At 41.2% G+C, this 17,699-nt stretch overlaps 3 protein-coding genes and 1 long non-coding RNA gene across 4 annotated transcripts in view; 1 reads left to right on the top strand and 3 right to left on the bottom strand.

Moving 5' to 3' along the window:
* LOC117142368 overlaps positions 1 to 7,538 on the bottom strand; it is a 36,174-nt gene extending 28,636 nt beyond the window's left edge. The window contains exon 1 of the long non-coding RNA XR_004459557.1: positions 7,064 to 7,538. This is a non-coding gene — a long non-coding RNA (uncharacterized LOC117142368). The remainder of the gene's footprint in view (positions 1 to 7,063) is intronic.
* A 2,984-nt stretch (positions 7,539 to 10,522) lies between these two features.
* On the top strand, positions 10,523 to 11,157 carry LOC117144343 (V-type proton ATPase subunit e 1). Its single transcript, XM_033309455.1, has one exon. The coding sequence runs from the start codon at positions 10,614 to 10,616 to the stop codon at positions 10,878 to 10,880; it is 267 nt and encodes an 88-aa protein (XP_033165346.1). The 5' UTR covers positions 10,523 to 10,613; the 3' UTR covers positions 10,881 to 11,157.
* A 70-nt stretch (positions 11,158 to 11,227) lies between these two features.
* Positions 11,228 to 13,213, bottom strand: LOC117143531 (cytospin-B). The gene is made up of 2 exons (XM_033308263.1): positions 12,912 to 13,213; positions 11,228 to 12,857 (listed from the first exon to the last, which is right to left on the bottom strand). The coding sequence occupies exons 1-2, from the start codon at positions 13,144 to 13,146 to the stop codon at positions 11,299 to 11,301; spliced, it is 1,794 nt and encodes a 597-aa protein (XP_033164154.1). The 5' UTR covers positions 13,147 to 13,213; the 3' UTR covers positions 11,228 to 11,298.
* A 536-nt stretch (positions 13,214 to 13,749) lies between these two features.
* Positions 13,750 to 17,558, bottom strand: LOC117145247 (adenosylhomocysteinase-like 2). The gene is made up of 8 exons (XM_033310829.1): positions 17,215 to 17,558; positions 17,035 to 17,095; positions 15,687 to 15,756; positions 14,797 to 15,463; positions 14,399 to 14,717; positions 14,092 to 14,335; positions 13,902 to 14,022; positions 13,750 to 13,836 (listed from the first exon to the last, which is right to left on the bottom strand). Exons 2-8 carry the CDS (start codon positions 17,083 to 17,085, stop codon positions 13,830 to 13,832), a joined length of 1,479 nt encoding a protein of 492 aa, XP_033166720.1. The 5' UTR covers positions 17,086 to 17,095; positions 17,215 to 17,558; the 3' UTR covers positions 13,750 to 13,829.
* Positions 17,559 to 17,699: the final 141 nt, after the last annotated feature.

The following is a 17,699-nucleotide window of genomic DNA, read 5'->3' as shown; positions in this document are numbered from 1 at the left end:
CCCCCAAAGGCAGTCAGCCATCTTGAGCGGACATTTTCCGATGGTTTGATTTTCGTCTGGGTCAAAGTGGTGGTTCTGGCGTTCTGTGGCGGTCCTTTGGCTACTGTGTCGTGTCCTTGCTGACAAAAGACGGCTGCTAATCGGACTGGGCGATACATTTAGGAAATTGTGCACCATTTCGGCATTTTCGCATTTCAAGGGAGGCGGGCAAACATTTACGACTTATAAATTATCGTTGTTTTTCCTTTAGTTTCGCTCCCGGCCGCAGGACACCCAGAAGGACAAGGGAATGGGTGCGACCAGTGGACTTAGCCCAGGACTCTCGAATTCGGACCCGGGCATTGGGCGCTGCTGATTGTGGAGTTGTGGGACATTAAGACAGTGACAGGCGCAATTTATGGCCTTCGCAGTTGCTGGCCACAGGGCTTGGCACTCATTCTCCTTGCCTGCCAGTCGCATTCATTTCCGAGTGCGGACTCGTACACTTGGGATCCTGGGCTTCGGCTTGGGCTTGGTTCGCGCCTGCAAGCTAATCTGCAATTTGACTAATGAAAAATTGACCTTCTGTGCGGCGAACAAAATCCAGCAGCCCAAGTAAATGCTTCAATTGAAGCGCATCGCGACCGACGTTGGTAAAATCCCAAGCTCGCTGGCATTGGAAATTAGAATTCCCAGAAAGATACGGCTGAGTTGGGTCAACTGGAGCATGCTTCTTGGAAACAAAAATGTTGCTATGCAGGTGATCTATTTAAAAATGTTATTTCACAATTTAAATTGACAGAACGCCTTCGCTTTGCTTTTGCCGAATAAAGAACATTCATATTTTCCGGTCTCTATCTCATCTGCAGAACTTGAACATATTTCAACATTTTTTATTTCACTTCACACTTCGACTCAGCGTACGCTCTCCTCCCTGCTTCAAGCCATTAAATCTGCTATGCAAATTACATTTTTGATTTTTTAAGCGCGCTATTAAATCTAGATGGTTTTATTATAATTTGTTTTTCTCCATCTTGGTGGGGTTCATGGACTTGCCTGTGTATCAAGGACCTGTTCTAAAAACCCACTGGCAATGCATTTGACATCAGCTGCCCGGGAGCCATTTTAATGTTGCCGAAAAATGTAATTTCCGTCAACGTTTTTTTGCCTTGCCCATAAAAGTGATGCACAACTTCATCGGCTCATCAGCATTAAAATTGAGATGGGCTTGGATGCGGATGGCGGAAGAGGCAACAAAGACGCTTGGAAAATGTCACAGTTAATCGAGCGGAAGTGAAACCGTGCAAAGCAAAGGGGTTAAAACCGATATCCTTTTAAGCCCTTCCAGCAGCACCTCGAATATCACTCATACGCCCCGTGGCACCGCATCGAAGATGAGCAAGCAAACACTATTCCACCGACGGCCGTTCTGGAAGCAGTGCTTAGTTTTAGTATTTTGTTTAATTGGCTATAACCGTTTTTTACAATCGAACGGTCACTAGGAAGCCCCATCTCGCCCATTCCCTTGAAAATGAGCGCTGTCTGCCATGCCGCCCCTTCGTTATTATTTACTCACTGCAGTAGTTAAAACTGCTGTAGGTCTTAGGGCTGGTACTTTTATGGAGTCCGCTTAGATTGTAACCAAACTGTTGTTGTGGCCCATTCGCGAAACGATATATTATTGACGATCCAAGCTAATTGAGACATAAACTTAATTTGATGACTGATTTCATAAAAACGACATCGAGTCCCGAATCAATGCAACGTGTTGTGGGAATCCGAATTGCGTGAGCCGTCGGCACTGCTGAGAACCTTAATTTACATAACAAAATCCAAAAAGAACGGGGGGAACAAAGTAAGTGAAGCGGGCTCGTTATGCAAATAAACAAATGACTATTCACATACATTTATTATCATGAACTGTTAGGTCATAAAGCAAGTTCTTACACTTTTTTGGTCATTTTATGGCGCCGACCCTAATGTTTGTTGGTCGGGAAAGTGAATGCTCTGATTTGACAGTTGTTATGGCCCAATGAATACACCATACACCTACTGGCTATATACCCAACAAGTTCTTTCGCTTGATGATTAATAGAATATTTCTGACACCTTTTCCTCGAAATTATAAAAGCGAACGCTCTTAAATAAAAGCAATGTAATTGCTAGTGGACAAGTCTAGGCTCGGCTTTTCTATTTTAGAATGCAATATCCTACAGATTGTGGCCTGCTGTGAAAATGATGGAACAGACTCCGGATGCCTCATCCTCCAGCTCAATCTCATCCTGCATCGACTTTCAGATCTGCTGGGTCCGGATGGGTCTGCTGATGATAAGTCAAGATACTCTCGGTTGAACAAAGGGGCTATAATTTATGTAAATCCGAGGAGGAACCCAACAACAGCACCAGCATGACGTTCGCCGAGGAGTCGTGTTTCGAGGTTTGGGGTCTGGCAAAATGGTGGCTCATTTGTCGGTTGTCTCAGGGAGATCTGGAAAAGGGAGATCAGACCGTGGACTCTGGATGGCGGGATGGAAGGTTGCTGGACTGCCCGAGCCTCGCCTTCAATTACAAACACATAAATTCTCATTTCCATTTGACACATGACATCCCATAAAACTTGTTAAAAAGTACGACCACAAAGGCCCAGCCTCTCGTTTTCTCGGTCTGCAACGGCGATGGGATTGGAATTGGAATTGGGATTGGGTTCGATTTGATTGGATTGCGGTGAAGCAAGGAGAGAGTGGCGGGGCACGCACAGCAAACACTGCATCCAAAATGGTAAATTCTGCTTCACAATCTCAACGACCCCTTGGCCATAAAAAACCGAGGGTTCCCTCTTTATTTTTCTTTACGGACGCCGAATGATATCAGATTTCTTTTCATTTCTGTGCCTTTCGTTTCGATTCGTTTCGTTTTGGCTGTGACTGTGAATGTGCATTTCGGTACGGAGATGAAGTAAAATGGCGGAGTCGCATTAAGCGCGGCCTTTTATGGAGTCCGCCCAAAGCTGCGTACAAAGCGGGGCTCATTATATAAATCTCATTGATCCGCCATTAAAAGATACACTTTAAATGCCCAGCCGCGGGGAGTGCAACAAAGACGAACTCTGCCGCTTAATGGGCTTGGCTGCAGAGTCTGCAACACTTACGTTTCTAGGAAAGTGTTCGACAGAGATTGGGGCCGCTGTGTAAAGCGATTAAGAAATACCCAAAAGGAAATCAACTATTCAGCTACCAAAACTCAATGCCAAACAAAGTATCTAAGCGGGCAATCTGCGCCCAAAACGGCATTACCGAGCGGGGTAAGTTTGGAATCCACTTTGTGACAGACATTCGCATAAGCTCCTCAAACGTTTGATGCCATAAAAACGAAATTGACATTTTCGCAAAGTCCGTTGCTGGCAATAAATTTGCTTCTTTCTGGCATTTCCGTTTATTTCTACTCATTTCTTTGGCATTTGCAGACAAAAGGAGCTGCCAACAATGTAAGCAGTACATCCCATGGATATATGTTTTGCCGTTGGGAGAGGGTCACTTTCGAGCCGGCTTTTACGAGTCCACGTAGCCAGGGATCCGTCTCCGACGATTTGGATTTACGAGGACGCTTAGATTTCGTGAACAATGGAGCAGAAATCGTTACGGCCGCACGTGGAGGTCCGCCGGCAATTGTGAAAAACGTTTTTCGATTGCTATTTTGCGCAGATACACGGATTTGGATATCCACCAAGAAACTGAAACCGATCCGCGACCGCTGGACAACATATGTTGCACACCGCTGAGCTCGCAAGCCGCACTGATTTGCATCCTTCGGTGGAAAACGGAGTCACACCCACGAATTACTTTTGACCTTGGGACGACCACACCGCTCAGCACTTTAAATAAAGGACTCAAACTCAACTCTTTTCATAGCCTCCAAATGGCTTTAGAAACCGGATCGTAATGGCAATGCATTTGCTTCAAGGACACCGTATATCCTTCCATTGCGCAATGTTACGCTCGATCGACGAGGCCGCATTTGGGCCAAGGTCGTCCTTTTAATGTTGATGCTAGATCGTAAAGATTTGCGGAGTCTCAAATGGAAATAAAGGGGTGCAGTTGTTAAAGGGAGATTTTAGTGTTTATGCGAGCACTTCGAAAAGTAATTTTACCGCTTCATTTATGTTAGCTAAATATTAGCTTAAGCGTTATTTGGCATTAATGTTAATAAAGGATATTTAGATTTAATTTTCTTGAGCTTTGATTAATTTTATATACAACCTTTTTAAGAAGCCTTTTTAAGTATTTTAAATTGTAAGTTCATTTTGAATTCTTATGTGTAATGGCCATTCAAAATTTAAGAACATATACAATTTAACAAATCAATCATCACAAAAGATAGCCATATACTAATTTACAATCCGTACTTTTAAGCATAGTTTAACACTTTAATTTTAGAGGAAGCTGCATTAGTTTAGTATAAGTTGAGCATAAGTTAAATTTCGTATATATTTCTCTAATAAAATCCAAAATGGCTAATGGCTTTTTTTTTAGATTTATTTGGATAGAATTTTAACTCTTCCTTTAAGTTCTGAGAAGTAAATGAGAAAAGTAAGTAAGAGTCGTGGTTATTTCCAACAATTTCTGTCAGGGCTCTTGGTTAACAATTTCTGGTCTCAATTAATGCTGTCATGCTTATATAGTATTGTGCATTTTTTGATTTGCTTAAAACTAACGTAAAGTCAATAAGGAAAAAGGGAATATTTTCAAACTCGGTAGCATATGTGTGTGCGAATAGTGGATACACGTACATACATATGTATGTGTACGGTTTTGACTCGTGGCGGCCATCATGGATTTAGACTCCGCCCCTTTTCGAATACAGTCTGCTTTTCTTTCTTATATTTTCTGCTCAGAGTCTTATACGACTGTTTTTCGTTCGCTAGGTGGCGCTAGTAGAATTAGGTGGGAGAATTTGCTCTGTGAGGTGGGTGAAATAGCTAGATGGGCTCTTCACCAGACTAGGAGGGTGCACTCGCTAAAATACGTGGGTGGGTGATCTCTGCCCATTGGTAAACATTTTACATTAACATAAATTTCAGTTTTAGTGGTACTTAAGGGAGTTTAAACTTTATTTTATATTGAGGCTAATTAAACTGAAATTCTTTAGTATTACTTTAATACATTTTGACATATACTTGCCTGCGGCACCTTTTCTATTACAAAAAATTAAAACATTTTATAAGTTTTTCATAAGTTACTATTCTTAAGTAGTCATATTAAGGAATATTGTTATAGCAGTCATATTTATTCCATTAAATTCGCAAAACAATGATCATATATATTTAAAGGGTAAACACGCTTCGGCACTCACGCATTATGCTTGTTACATTTGCACGGATCTGGCAGCGCTGTAGTGTCTGCACGCCATTATTTTCTCAACAAGCCCCGCCCCGTGTCACAAAGAAACGGTATAAAAATGTATCTGTATTCGTATGAGTTGCAACAATGTGCGCGGCCATTAGAGACATAGATACGGGCCCGCACTGAAACACTCATGTAGCGATAAGGTGGTGGAATGGCAATGGTTGATAGATAGATAAAGAATATCAAACTGAGGGGTGAAAAGTGGGGGTGGTGAGCGTGGCTCCATTTTGTGGAATTGGATTAAGCGGCAGCGGTTCTTAAGTGCCGCCATTCCATTTCCCGTTATGTTTGTCCGGACTTTATGGCCGTACGTGATCTTGGAGAGCAAACGAAGGTCCATGGCAAGCCGTGGGAACTTCCCAGATGCCATAAACGTCGAATGGCGACCGGAAATCTGTTTCATCCCTACTATGTTTCCTCAACGAGTTCCTCGTCTTGCTGAAGATTGCTGCAATAGTATCACGCACTGGCAGATAGTGGAGTCGAATTAAAAAGGACATAAAGTAAGGCTATGATAACATTGTCGTTCTTAATGGGGCATTGACTGCATTGAGATGCGTGGGAAGGCATGCCGAGCAACAGTCTTTAAATGCTAATCAAATGATTTAAATATTCATTTTGTGAAATTGGTGATTAGCCTTTGAGCCTTTTACCGATATCCACTCAATTAAAACATATGCTTTGATTTTTCCTTCACATTTAGTATATTTTAAAAAAGAGCTTTAAGAATTCTGCGCTCTTTTATATTGTTATGGCATTGGTTCATATATGGACCACTTTTTTATATATGTAAGTTATCATATTCTAGATCGTGTTATTTTTTTTTAAACAAGATCATAAATTATTGATATTATTACATTTTTAACATTAAGCGACATTGTTAAATCAATACCAGAATCTTAAAACAACAGGGTACACTAAATGGAAGTATTTCCTTTTTTATAAATATAATTTAAAATAATTAAAGTCAATAATTTTAAATAACGGTTAACCCTAGTTTAGATATTCGGATCCTAGCGGTTTTAATTTAGCGGTAATCAAAAATGTTGCATTAAGAAAGCAACAGCAATTATTCCTTGAATATTTTGAAAACTCTTTTAAGGTGCACATTAAAATAAACAAAGTTAAGTGTCTAAAAGTGTGCTGTCGAAAACATTTTTTTTTATTTTCCCAATTTTTAATAACAATAATTGTTTAAAATTTACCCGAACAAGTAAAGAATATTCGGATCATAACACGTTTAACAATAAAACTAACGAAATAAAGCGGAAAACAAGGAAACAATATGAAAGTCAAGACTTTTACAAACTAAAGCTGTACAATTTCCCATTTGTTAAAAAAATGTTACTGCACTAATGTAGAAATGTTTAAATTTGAAGGACCACATTTTAGCACCATGTATACGGAAATTGTTATTTCGGTGAGTGATTACTTGTTTATTGTATAATAATTTAAGATATTAATGCTTGTAATTGCTTAAAAGGAGTGTTATTTTATTAGTTGACATTTATCTTATCTCTTCTAGGCATTTTTAATTTAATACATTTATTTAACGATTTATTTAATTTATGCTGCAACATAAAAAATGTTGTTTTAAATAAATGTTACCAGGTTTGTTGACGTTTATGGCTAAGTTTTTAATTGAAAACGTTTACAATACTATGATGCAAAACAGTACTCACCCGAGATTGCCTGGCACTCGAATCAGTATATTATCATTTATAACAACCGCACAAATACAATCTTCCGAAAAGCTACTTGCCGTCGGCTTGCAGTTACTAAATGCGATTAATATTATAATTGGCGATAAGGTGCAATAATTGATAATGGCGAGATATTTGCCACCGGATTGACTAATGGGTCCTCGGTTTGATGATGGCTATAATTTAAAGCACACAGTCAATGGGTCTGGCGCGGAATGTTTATGAAAATTGCACATTAAATCTTTGTTTTGTTGCCCAATAGTCTGTCAATTACAGTGTTATAGTTCCCGTTGTCGTTGTAAACGCTTTGGTTATTGTTGTTGGTTTATTATTTTAACACTTTCGAGCAAGAGCGCGCCGGCGGTGGCCAAGTGTTAGAGCCAGTTTTTGGTTTTGGAGTCCGAGGTGCGGAGCGTCATCGAGTGAACTGAATGGTGTGCGAGTTCTCCGCTGTCTGTGAATCGCTGTTAGTTTCCAGGAATCGCAATCGCATGGCCCACTCACACTCGCACTCACACTCAGAAATACACAGCTCGGATATACGACGCCGACGCCAAGAGTCACCCAGTGCGATGCCAATAAGGCTATGGTTATGGTATGGGGTATACCTATGGCTATAGGAAAATCGGCAACAACAACGGCGACCGTGACGAACGCTCGCTGGCCGGGGTCTAAGAAAAACTTCGACTTCGGCTTCGGCTCTTGGGACCATAAATAGTAGATAAACAAATAAATAAAGCGGCGTGGGGAACCGACTAGATATATGACGGGCATATATCTTTTTTTCGAGTCGCACCCGCACCCTTAAAGGCACACGCTTACCCCACCACAGTATCCGATACTCTTCGATTTCGGTTCCTGGCCGCATTGGGGTTGCGGCTACGCTCAGTTCCAGATACATAAATTCGCCGGCGACAGGAATCAACCACCGACACCGACCGTTGACGCCCCCGCCCCAAATATCCGTATCTATATCTGTATCTGTAGCTGCGCAGTGCGCCCTGCAAATCGAAGCAGTACCAGTCACTTGTCCCCAGATACAGATACGGATACACTGCGCGCCACGTCGAAAATCAATCACCTTCGACGGATGCATTTTATTGTGCGCAGACTCCGATTTATGAGACCAACTTTTGGGGTGGACGCCCACATATCGCTCGGTCTTATTTACTTTCCCAGCACTTTGGCTTATAATATAGAGGGCATTAATTCGCAAATGCTGTCCAGATAGAGGACGACCTGCCGAATTAAGTTTGACCCTCAATGAAATCGAAAGTCTTTAATCAAGACTGGAATAAATGCAAAAATCGTAGGGCGTTGAACCGGACAACTTTACAAAGTTGATTTGTTTATAATTTAGCACTGTCTGTTGCGATTTTCTATCAAAGTCTATTAGGGACATATTATTGTATATGCTCTCCGCTAAAGTTAAATAAAACCTATTTTTTGGCATTTAAACTTGTATGTGATATTTGGGAAAGATTATATTGTATCTTAATAATAAACATACAAGTTAGGTCCAATTGTACAAGATCTTCTTTAACTGAATACTGCTTCTTCCAGTATTTGACAACAGTTTTAGATCTTAGTTTACAATAAAAGCAGTGTTGATTTAATATAAATATCAAATCTGATAATAAATTGATAACTGATATTAACTGATATCTTAAGAAAGAATAAATACACTTCAAAGTTTATAACAAGTTGGTAGTGATGTTTGCTGATCAAAAGAGCGAAAGTGAGTTCCGTAATAAAATCCTCTTCCTGTCTACCAAATGCCCGTTTGGTTTCGACCTTATGGGCTATCTAACTGGAAATGGACGTGTGCTAATTTGAGAGCCAACAAAGGTAAGGGACCAGACCTCTCACAGTTTGTGTTCCAAACAGAATACGGACACTTTTCCAGGCCGTTCTTAAGGTCCAGAGGTGGAGTACTAGAAGGAGTGAGAAGGGGCCAAGCGGTACTGGCACAGCGCCATCGATACGGTCCAAAGAGCCGACTCGACGCCTCGCCAGGTGTGTTTACCTGCGAAATGTGTTGCAAGCTTTGTGTTTTGGTGACTCCGGGACACTTCCTTAAGCGGTGCTAAGATGAATCGCTAAGTGGCTGCACAAACAACGCGTGCTGGTGTCGTACGACTTAGCCAAATTGTTCAGATTCTCTCCCTCAGCCCATTCATTTCAGTTACAATAAGAACGAAGGAGAATAGGTAACCAAATTTAAAGTTTCTTGTAATACTTGTCAGATTGAGTATGACATGATATTTTTAAAATAATTTATCTTTTCTTAAATTACGAGTGTAAAAAACATTTCAGGCATCGATGAAGTTCATGTGGTGCTTCAATTTGTGTTTCAGATTATATATTGAATTGCATAGATATATTAAATTTGAATATTAAAATAATTCAATCGAAATCTTAAATGGCAAATCAAATTTATTATGCGGCTTAACTATAACCAAAGACGTTGTGTGTTGATAGGAAGTGGGACTGTGAAGGATAACTGCAGAAGTTGCCCTCTTTAAAACCTATTCAAATCAGTCACGCACTTCTTGTGCACCCACACTGCTGGCGAAACGACTTCAAGTCAAATATTTTGACGGTTTGTCAAAGAAGTGACAAGACAAACCCTCACCGGAACCGATAACGCGGTGCCCCAGAATTTGGCAGCATGGTTTTTGTTTCGGGTTTGGTCTGAACTCGGTTTCTTCTTAAATGCCGACCGTGCTAAAGGGGAAATCACACATTTAGCCCGATTTGCATTTGCTTGCGACTCCAGATCCGACGGACCCGTGTACGTTGATTTACGATACCGAATCGATCTGGCACCGAAACAACTCGGTTACTTTTGAGCTGGAATACCATCCCAGTATTTAGTTTTTGTCGATGGTCGTGTGCGAAGTTGTACTCCGAAGCGGGCTACTGTATTTTACTCTCTATAAGACTGGGTGGCCCCCACATCGAAACGGAATTAAAGATGGCCATTGCCGCGAAATAACCGCTGGCTTGGCACCGGACGTCTTGATACTTATGGCGAGAAAATGGAAAATTCGATGTCGCCATTAACATTTATTGCTACTTTGGGAAAACTCGATTACACCAACACCTCCACCACCATCGCCGCCGCGCACATTGCATTGCCATTGCACAGCCGCCATTTTATGAGACGCGCCTGGGCACTTATGGCATCATCAGGACATCGCGAGGGGATGATCCTGGGGAGGATGGCAGGATAACTGGAGAGCTGGCAGTCTCGTAAAACGGATTTTGCGCTTAGTCAGGATGCGTGCAGCAGTTTTATGGACCGCTCCAGCACTCGGAAAATGTATACAGTTTTCCATTTACAGCCTTCGCGCTCCACTGCGCCTGCAGCCTCCGCTGTTTGCCATAAAATATCGAAATGTTCGCAGTCATAAAAGTTTATGAGTGCAGGCACCCAAATTGGGATTGCCAAGTTCCGAGATCCAGGACACAGGGTGGAAACTTGTCAGAACTTAACATCCAGCCAGCTGGCTGGATTTCTCCGGAAATGGATAAGCACGTGGCATTCGTGGTCATCACCGTGTTCTGGCTGCTATTCGCCATCATTGGGTTCCTGGTGTCCTACCGATACGAGGAGCGTGGTCTCATCCGGTGCTGTGTGATCCTCACGGCAGTGTGCTGCTACTTGGCCTGGATGGTAACCTTTGTGATGCAGTTGAATCCACTGACCGGACCGCGAGCCAAACAGAAGATTGTCCTAGGCATGATAACCTACTGGCCCAGGTCCATTATCCATGATGAAAAGGACCCCTAGAATCGCTGCAGATTATATATTTTTACATGCAGGCCTAAGTGTCCTAAATGTTCATGTTTGGAAACCAATTGTTTTAAGACTATCTTCTTAAAAATAATTGCCAAACTTTCTGTATCCCCGTCGCCAATCGGTTTTTATTCAAGGCCAAGTATTATCGAACTATACCAAATCAAAAATGCCGCCGGCTTCGAAATAAAATATTAATGTGTTATTAACTAATCATTGCTCGGTTTTAAAGGTTGCATGTGTGAAACGCCTATAGAGAATCAATGAATTCAATTCTAGCGACGCCAGAAGCTAGAAAAATGCATAGCGAAAATAATCTTAGATTATTTAGCTTTTCTGAACGTTTTAAAATATATTTTATTGTAGCTATGAAATATATGCGTACAAATCTAAAAGAATTTAAAATTTTTACTCATATATTTGTATTATACAAATCAAGACGGCCTTGCAGCTCCTCTACGAAATCGACGATCTTCTCTAAGTTGGGACGCCCCTGGCGGAGCTCCCTAAATAGGTCGACGGAATCAGAAACACCAATTGATTTGGCCATTTTAATACCATATGCTAAGACTTCTTGGGGTTTCTTATTGACGAGGTATGTTTCGTCAACGAGGTCGGGAAGATAGGAGTGCATGATGGCGCACAGAGCACGGCCACTAATCCATGAGGCACAAAACTCGTACATTGGAATTCCGTACGGCTTAACCCTCTCTTGGCACCAGCGGAGCAGGCTCAGGCGTCGATCTCCGAATGTTTTTCCCAGGTACTTCGGCCACGGTACTGTAGTGGTGGGGCGGGGAGCCACTTTCTGTGGAACTAAAGACTCAGTGGATAGCTGTAGCGATATTGGCTCATTCTTCGGCAGAACCGCGATCAAACTCGTATTGGGAATAACAGGTGTTATTTGGGTGCAGGGCTTGTATATCTTGTCCCAAAATAAGTCGGTTGAGAAAGAAACTTTCTTTGGGGGCTCTGGTAATGAGCGAGTATTACTTTTTAAACAGCTTGGTTTTGGTTCCACTGCACTGCTAATTTTTCGGATCCATCTTTCTCGGATCGTAATTATGTTGCCATAAAGACATTTCATTAGGCGGCTCAATTTGAAGTTGCAGTCCGGAAATTTAAGCCTGTTGTATTGGAAAAGTGCGCGCAAGGACTTATTAATGACATCCAAAGTATCCTTTCTGGCATATGATTCACCCTCATTTTGTAATCCAAATTTAAGCTTTAAGTCTCCTTTACCAAGACACAGCTCGTCCATGTCCTTTCTGATTTTACGCATTTCGGTCTTGGCTCTCAACTTAATTTCTTTTTCCTCGCTAAGGCGCTTCTTTAGTTCCATAAGAGTTTCCCGTTCCGATTGATCTAGCTTAAGCGACTTCCATACGAAATTGGTCCTAGTCGATATTCTTCCTTTTCTCCGCCCCACCAGCACATTCCAACTTTTCTGTGGCCTAATCTGATTGCTCTCCCTAATTAATTGATTGCTGGCTTTCTTCAATTTCTGATGCTGTTCGGTGACGTTCTTCAACTGCAACTTGTAGTTAGATAGACATTCTTCAAGTGCCTTGATGCGATCCTGCTCCTCAGCTAGTCTTTGTTCCGCTGCTTTTTGATTTTTACTGGCCTGAAGGACCAAAGTTTTCTGCTGCATTATAATTAAATTCTGGCCCATTATTTCTAGTTCCTTATTTTTCTCTGCATTTCTCAACTTTAGCCGCAATTTATTTAACTCACAAATGTGACTATCTTCTACTAAAGTTTCTGAGGTACTACAAGATGGCTCTTGGTATGGGGGAATTGGGAATTGCGGCACTGAAAGAGACTTCAAGGCCTCCTTGACAATACACTCCAGTTCAAAAAGAATGGTATCAACGTCCAGTTGAAAGAGCGTTTTATTCACTTTATTTAAGCCTTCTTCAGTCTCAAGTAGTGTCATTACCATAGACAAGCGCTTAATATATCGAGTACCTACTCAAAAGTTAGATATTTATATAATAATTTCACTTTGAAAGATGAACTTACATCGCAACAGAACTAAAGCCTTCAAGGATTCGCCTTCATCCCCGGACTCTTGGTTTTCCGCAAATGTCTCCCTCAAGGACCTTGTGAAAAGAATTATCTTTCCCAAGCAGATCTTCATTTTGCGAACTTCTTTGCGGCTCCATTCCCCGCTAGTCGGACATACATGGGTGTCATTCTTCAAATCGGACTGTATTTCTTTTATCTGGCATACAATCTCCTTTAATATTGAACCCATGGCCAATGATAATTAAGTGAACGAAATGTGTCAAGTGTGTTATTGTGTGGTCAAATTAAAAATCATACAAATTTTATCCAAATTTGACATTTCAAAATATAGCTACTGAGAATTAAAAAGTTATTGTAAATAGATTTACAATGTCTGACTGAGTACTGGGCTCTAATTGCATTTTAATTCAGAATTTAGATTTTCCGAAAAAAGTGATATGATATATATATATATATATATATTTTATTTTGATTTATATTTTATGCTATACTTACTGATATGAAGTTCCATGTAGACTTACTGCGACATGTAGAAACTATCATGTAGAATTTTTGTAATATAGTAGAATCGAATAAGCATGTGTAAAATTAGCCTTATCCAAAACACGAACCGTTATACTAAATTTTACAGAATTTGTAAGTTATATTTGCCTGATTGGAATGGGTCTTGAACTAATAGATAAGACTGATAAGACAATTGTCAAAAAAATATCAGCAATTTCTTATAATAATGTTTAATATTTTATAATTCTAATTAAGGAATAATACCTACACTTAATTTATAAAATAATTATTTAAAATGTATTTAAATCCCAAATTAAAACCATTTATGTTAAAATGTATTTTCGTATATTTTCTAAATAATATCAAAATTACAGAACGAGAATAACAGGATAAAACATTAAATACTGATTAATATCTGCGAATGAAATAAATATATTATTAACTAAAGAGCTGATTGGAAGGGAGGGAAGGTGAACAAACCTGTAGTAATTGGCTTTAAAAGGCCCGGCCTTGTTTAAGCCCATAAACTTGGACTGCTCATCCGTGAGCTCCGTGAGATGAGCATCGAAGGTGGCGAGATGCAAGCTGGCCACGTATTCATCTGAAAGTATTCATTAAATTAAATTAAATTATCCGAAGATTTCCTTAGCCATTTTAACTAAGAACCTACCCATTTTCTTGGGCAACAGGTAGACATCCGACTTATATCTTCCTGGCGCTGAGAAGAGTTCAATCAGGGCCAAAGCCTGGGTGGACGAGGCCACGGATACGACAAAGGAGGAAATGGTGGAGCATGACAGATTCACCAGTCTTCCCTCGGCCAGCAAAATGATCATCCTGCCGTCCGGCCACCTGATGTGGTCCACTTGGGAACGGACACGCTCCCACGTTAGCTCCGGGGTATGCAAGCCATTCTAAAATGGGTTAAAAACCTATTGATAGATGAAGGCCACAGTGGAATCACCCCGATTACATACCACATCAATCTCCGAGCAGGAATGTCCCATATTGCAGAGGATACAACCATTCTTCATGCGATTCATGTGATCCCTGGTGATCACATTTTTGTTTCCCGTTGCCGTGACCACCACATCCACGGTCCTGATGACCTCATTGAGCCGTACCACCCGGAATCCATCCATGGCAGCTTGTAGAGCACATATGGGATCCACCTCCGTAACATAAACAATGCATCCTTGGCCCTTTAGGGACTGGGCACAGCCCTTTCCCACATCTCCGTACCCGCAGATCACCACCTGCTTTCCGCCAAACATTATATCCGTGGTGCGTTTCAGACTGAAAGATGATTATTAGAAAGGATCAGTCAAAGATAATAATTTAGTACTCTTCCTAAATCATGAGTATCTAAGCTCACCTGTCCAGGATGGAGTCACGACACGTGTAGAAAGTATCAAACTTGTTCTTGGTCACTGAGTCGTTAACGTTGATGGCCGGAACAGTAAGTTTTCCGCCCTTTGACAGCATGTACAGCCGGTGCACCCCGGTCACACTTTCCTCCACGATGCCCCGAATGGCCTTGAAGTAGTCGGGATACTTCTTGAGCATAAGGTGCGTGGCATCGCCGCCATCGTCCAGGATAAGGTTTGGCTGCCAGCCGTCGGAGTGGATGGCCCTGTCCAAGCACCACCAGAACTCCTCCTCCGTCTCTCCGCGCCAGGCGAAGATCGGAATTCCCGCCTCTGCCAGAGCGGCGGCAACTGCGTTTTGTGTGGAATAAATGTTGCAGGCAGCCCAGCGAACTGTGGCGCCCAGTTGGACGAGGGTCTCGATCAGCACTGCCGACTGAGCATTGACGTGGGTGCATCCGACGATATTGGCACCCTTCAGGGGCTTCTCATCCTTCGCCCTCTTCCTCAGCGTCATGATGCCCGGCATCTCCGACTCGGCGATCTCGATTTCCCGCCTTCCAAATGCGCTCTTCGAGATGCTCTTCACGCAAAAGTCGGTGCCTCCGGAGGAGTTTCGTTGATGGTTGTCCTTCGGGGAGACGTCTTCCTCGTCGGAGCTTCCGGTGAAACAGGCTAAAAGAGAGAGAGAGAGATCAAGTGATTATATTCAATGAGTTCAATCGCAAGAGAGAATATAGAAATGGAATATACTGATATCCTTATAGATAGATAAGGTAGATAACTTTACATTACATACTTACAATCATTTTGGCAGTTAATTTACATTACAAGTATATTCGATTTTTATAAATATTAGATTTTTTTTATAAATTTTTTTTAAAGTTGTAGTACTTACTGGAACTGAATGAGCAGGTGGACACATCAGAAAACCGCCGAGCTTCAATGCTTGACTTCTTCACAGCAGTCTATTGAATAAAAAAATATATTTTTACCATAACAATAATAAAGTTAAGTGCAATTTAAATATATATGTGGGATAAGCTTTGTTGACATTTTCATCTGGCGACCCGCAAATTACTTTGTTTAATCGCACATATAATAATACCTAACAAACTTTGGAATTAACATAAGTCATGTGATACAAAAGGGAGAAAATAATACAATTGACTTATTCTATTTTATCTTTAATCAGGTGTTTTTTGCATATTTTAGCATCACCTTCTCGTGTTAATAACTACAAAATATATTTGCCCACATCTAATGAATTTGATTCCGCTCCCTTGACTAACTTTATTTGTATAATATACCGCATAATCAGGGGTAATGGATTCGATTCACAAAGCCATGAATTTATTGCACTTTCCAATTAACAAATTGCCATCGAATATAAAGCATGCAAAATCGCACATATGTGAGTATTATTCGGATTGATTAATTCTTGATGAAAAACCTATTTGAAGGCGCGACTTTTGCGTCGATTCCAGCTAAATCCAGATTTAAGTGCAGAGAAAAGCCAAAGCAAATACATTCGCAGTTGGCCACTAATTGGCATCGTTTAGCATACCGGCGATAATTCGTCGCGCCAATTGATTTCGAGAGATATGAAATCGCGAATATAGACCTATAGATCTACAATCCAGACCTACGTCCATGGCCTCCCGGAGTGTATGTAAACAGTTGAGTTAATGAAATCTACGACTGTATGCCGTGGCCAGTGTGTCTATTGTTGTTTACGTTTCCCTGGCCATATGGAATAAACATGCACTTGTATCTACAACATTATACTTTTCCGCTATCTACTCATGACCCCAGCAGATCAATAATTTGATTACAAGTTGAAAGTCTGCAGAGCTAATAATGTAAGATTTACTAGCATGATTTATGGCGGCCATGTGGTGAGCAATGTTAAATATATAGTTCAAAACTGTGATAATTTAGTTCAGCTTGACCCCTATTGAAACCTAACAATCAATGCTGCTTAACTGCATTTTTTACTCGACCACTTTCACCGAGGGTATTAAACGCTTCGAGGTGAATGTATTGCTTTAATTTGTTGTTCAGAGAACGTCTTTGGGCGCTTTGTTTGGTTGTCGCAGTGTCACGTGCTGTTTTTATATTAATCGCCAAGTTCAGCGATTGAAACCAGTTGTGGGAATCTGGCCAACACACCTACTAACTTAGAGTGGCTAATAAATATTCACTATGCTGTTTCCTCCCATGGTTATATGTGCATATGTAGTTACCTTATCAGCCAGACTCAGGTCGGCAAACGTTGTCTCAGGCATTTTGGCCATTCTGCAGGCGCTGCGAGCAGATAAAGAATAAAACAAAAAGTAAACCAGCAGTTCGAATAAAAACAAACAAACAAACGTATTCAGTGTCAGAACTTATTCAAAACGAGCGAACGACCTTCGGAGACTTACACTTAGACGGATCTGAAACAGGTTATAAAGTATGCTCGGCTTTGTCGCGTTTTATTCCGACTTCTTATATTCTATGCAGCTGAGAGACCGGCTCTAATCATCCAGTGCAAGTGCTGGATATCACCTAGTCTATGTATATCCTATATATGATATATCCTATATTTCGGCGGAGGCACAACGTCTGTTCTGCTGGAGATCTCCGATCAGACTAGACCGTCCCGCGTTTCGAATTCAAACGAGATCGCCAATCGATCGATTCCGCTGCCGGTCTGTTTGCCTAATGTATTTGTATCTAGAGCGATCTGCGATCTGCGATCTCCACGGATCGTCCGCTCGCGACTGGGGCACACAACACACTGACTCACTGCACCGGGTTTATTGGGAGGCAGCACGATCGTGTGGAAATACAAAAATACGGCAAGTAAAAAGCGAATAAGAAAAGAAAAAACCAAAAACACAACAAGTCCACGGAGCGAGTATCAGCA

This window comes from Drosophila mauritiana, chromosome 3R (assembly GCF_004382145.1).
Source record: "Drosophila mauritiana strain mau12 chromosome 3R, ASM438214v1, whole genome shotgun sequence".
Taxonomy (NCBI): Eukaryota; Metazoa; Arthropoda; class Insecta; order Diptera; family Drosophilidae; genus Drosophila; species Drosophila mauritiana.
The sequence above is the reverse complement of the archived record's forward strand: the minus strand, read 5'-3'. Positions and strand labels throughout refer to the sequence as shown.

Bases quoted from the DNA above. Each gene is read 5' to 3' on its own strand.
- LOC117144343 (XM_033309455.1), top strand. From the start codon at position 10,614: ATGGATAAGCACGTGGCATTCGTGGTCATCACCGTGTTCTGGCTGCTA.
- LOC117143531 (XM_033308263.1), bottom strand. From the start codon at position 13,146: ATGGGTTCAATATTAAAGGAGATTGTATGCCAGATAAAAGAAATACAG. The intron at 12,858-12,911 runs GTAAGTTCATCT...ACTTTTGAGTAG, and splicing joins GGCTTTAGTTCTGTTGCGAT to GTACTCGATATATTAAGCGC.
- LOC117145247 (XM_033310829.1), bottom strand. From the start codon at position 17,085: ATGGCCAAAATGCCTGAGACAACGTTTGCCGACCTGAGTCTGGCTGAT. The intron at 15,757-17,034 runs GTAACTACATAT...TTTATTCAATAG, and splicing joins ACCTGAGTCTGGCTGATAAG to ACTGCTGTGAAGAAGTCAAG. The intron at 14,718-14,796 runs GTGAGCTTAGAT...ATCATCTTTCAG, and splicing joins CGTGACTCCATCCTGGACAG to TCTGAAACGCACCACGGATA.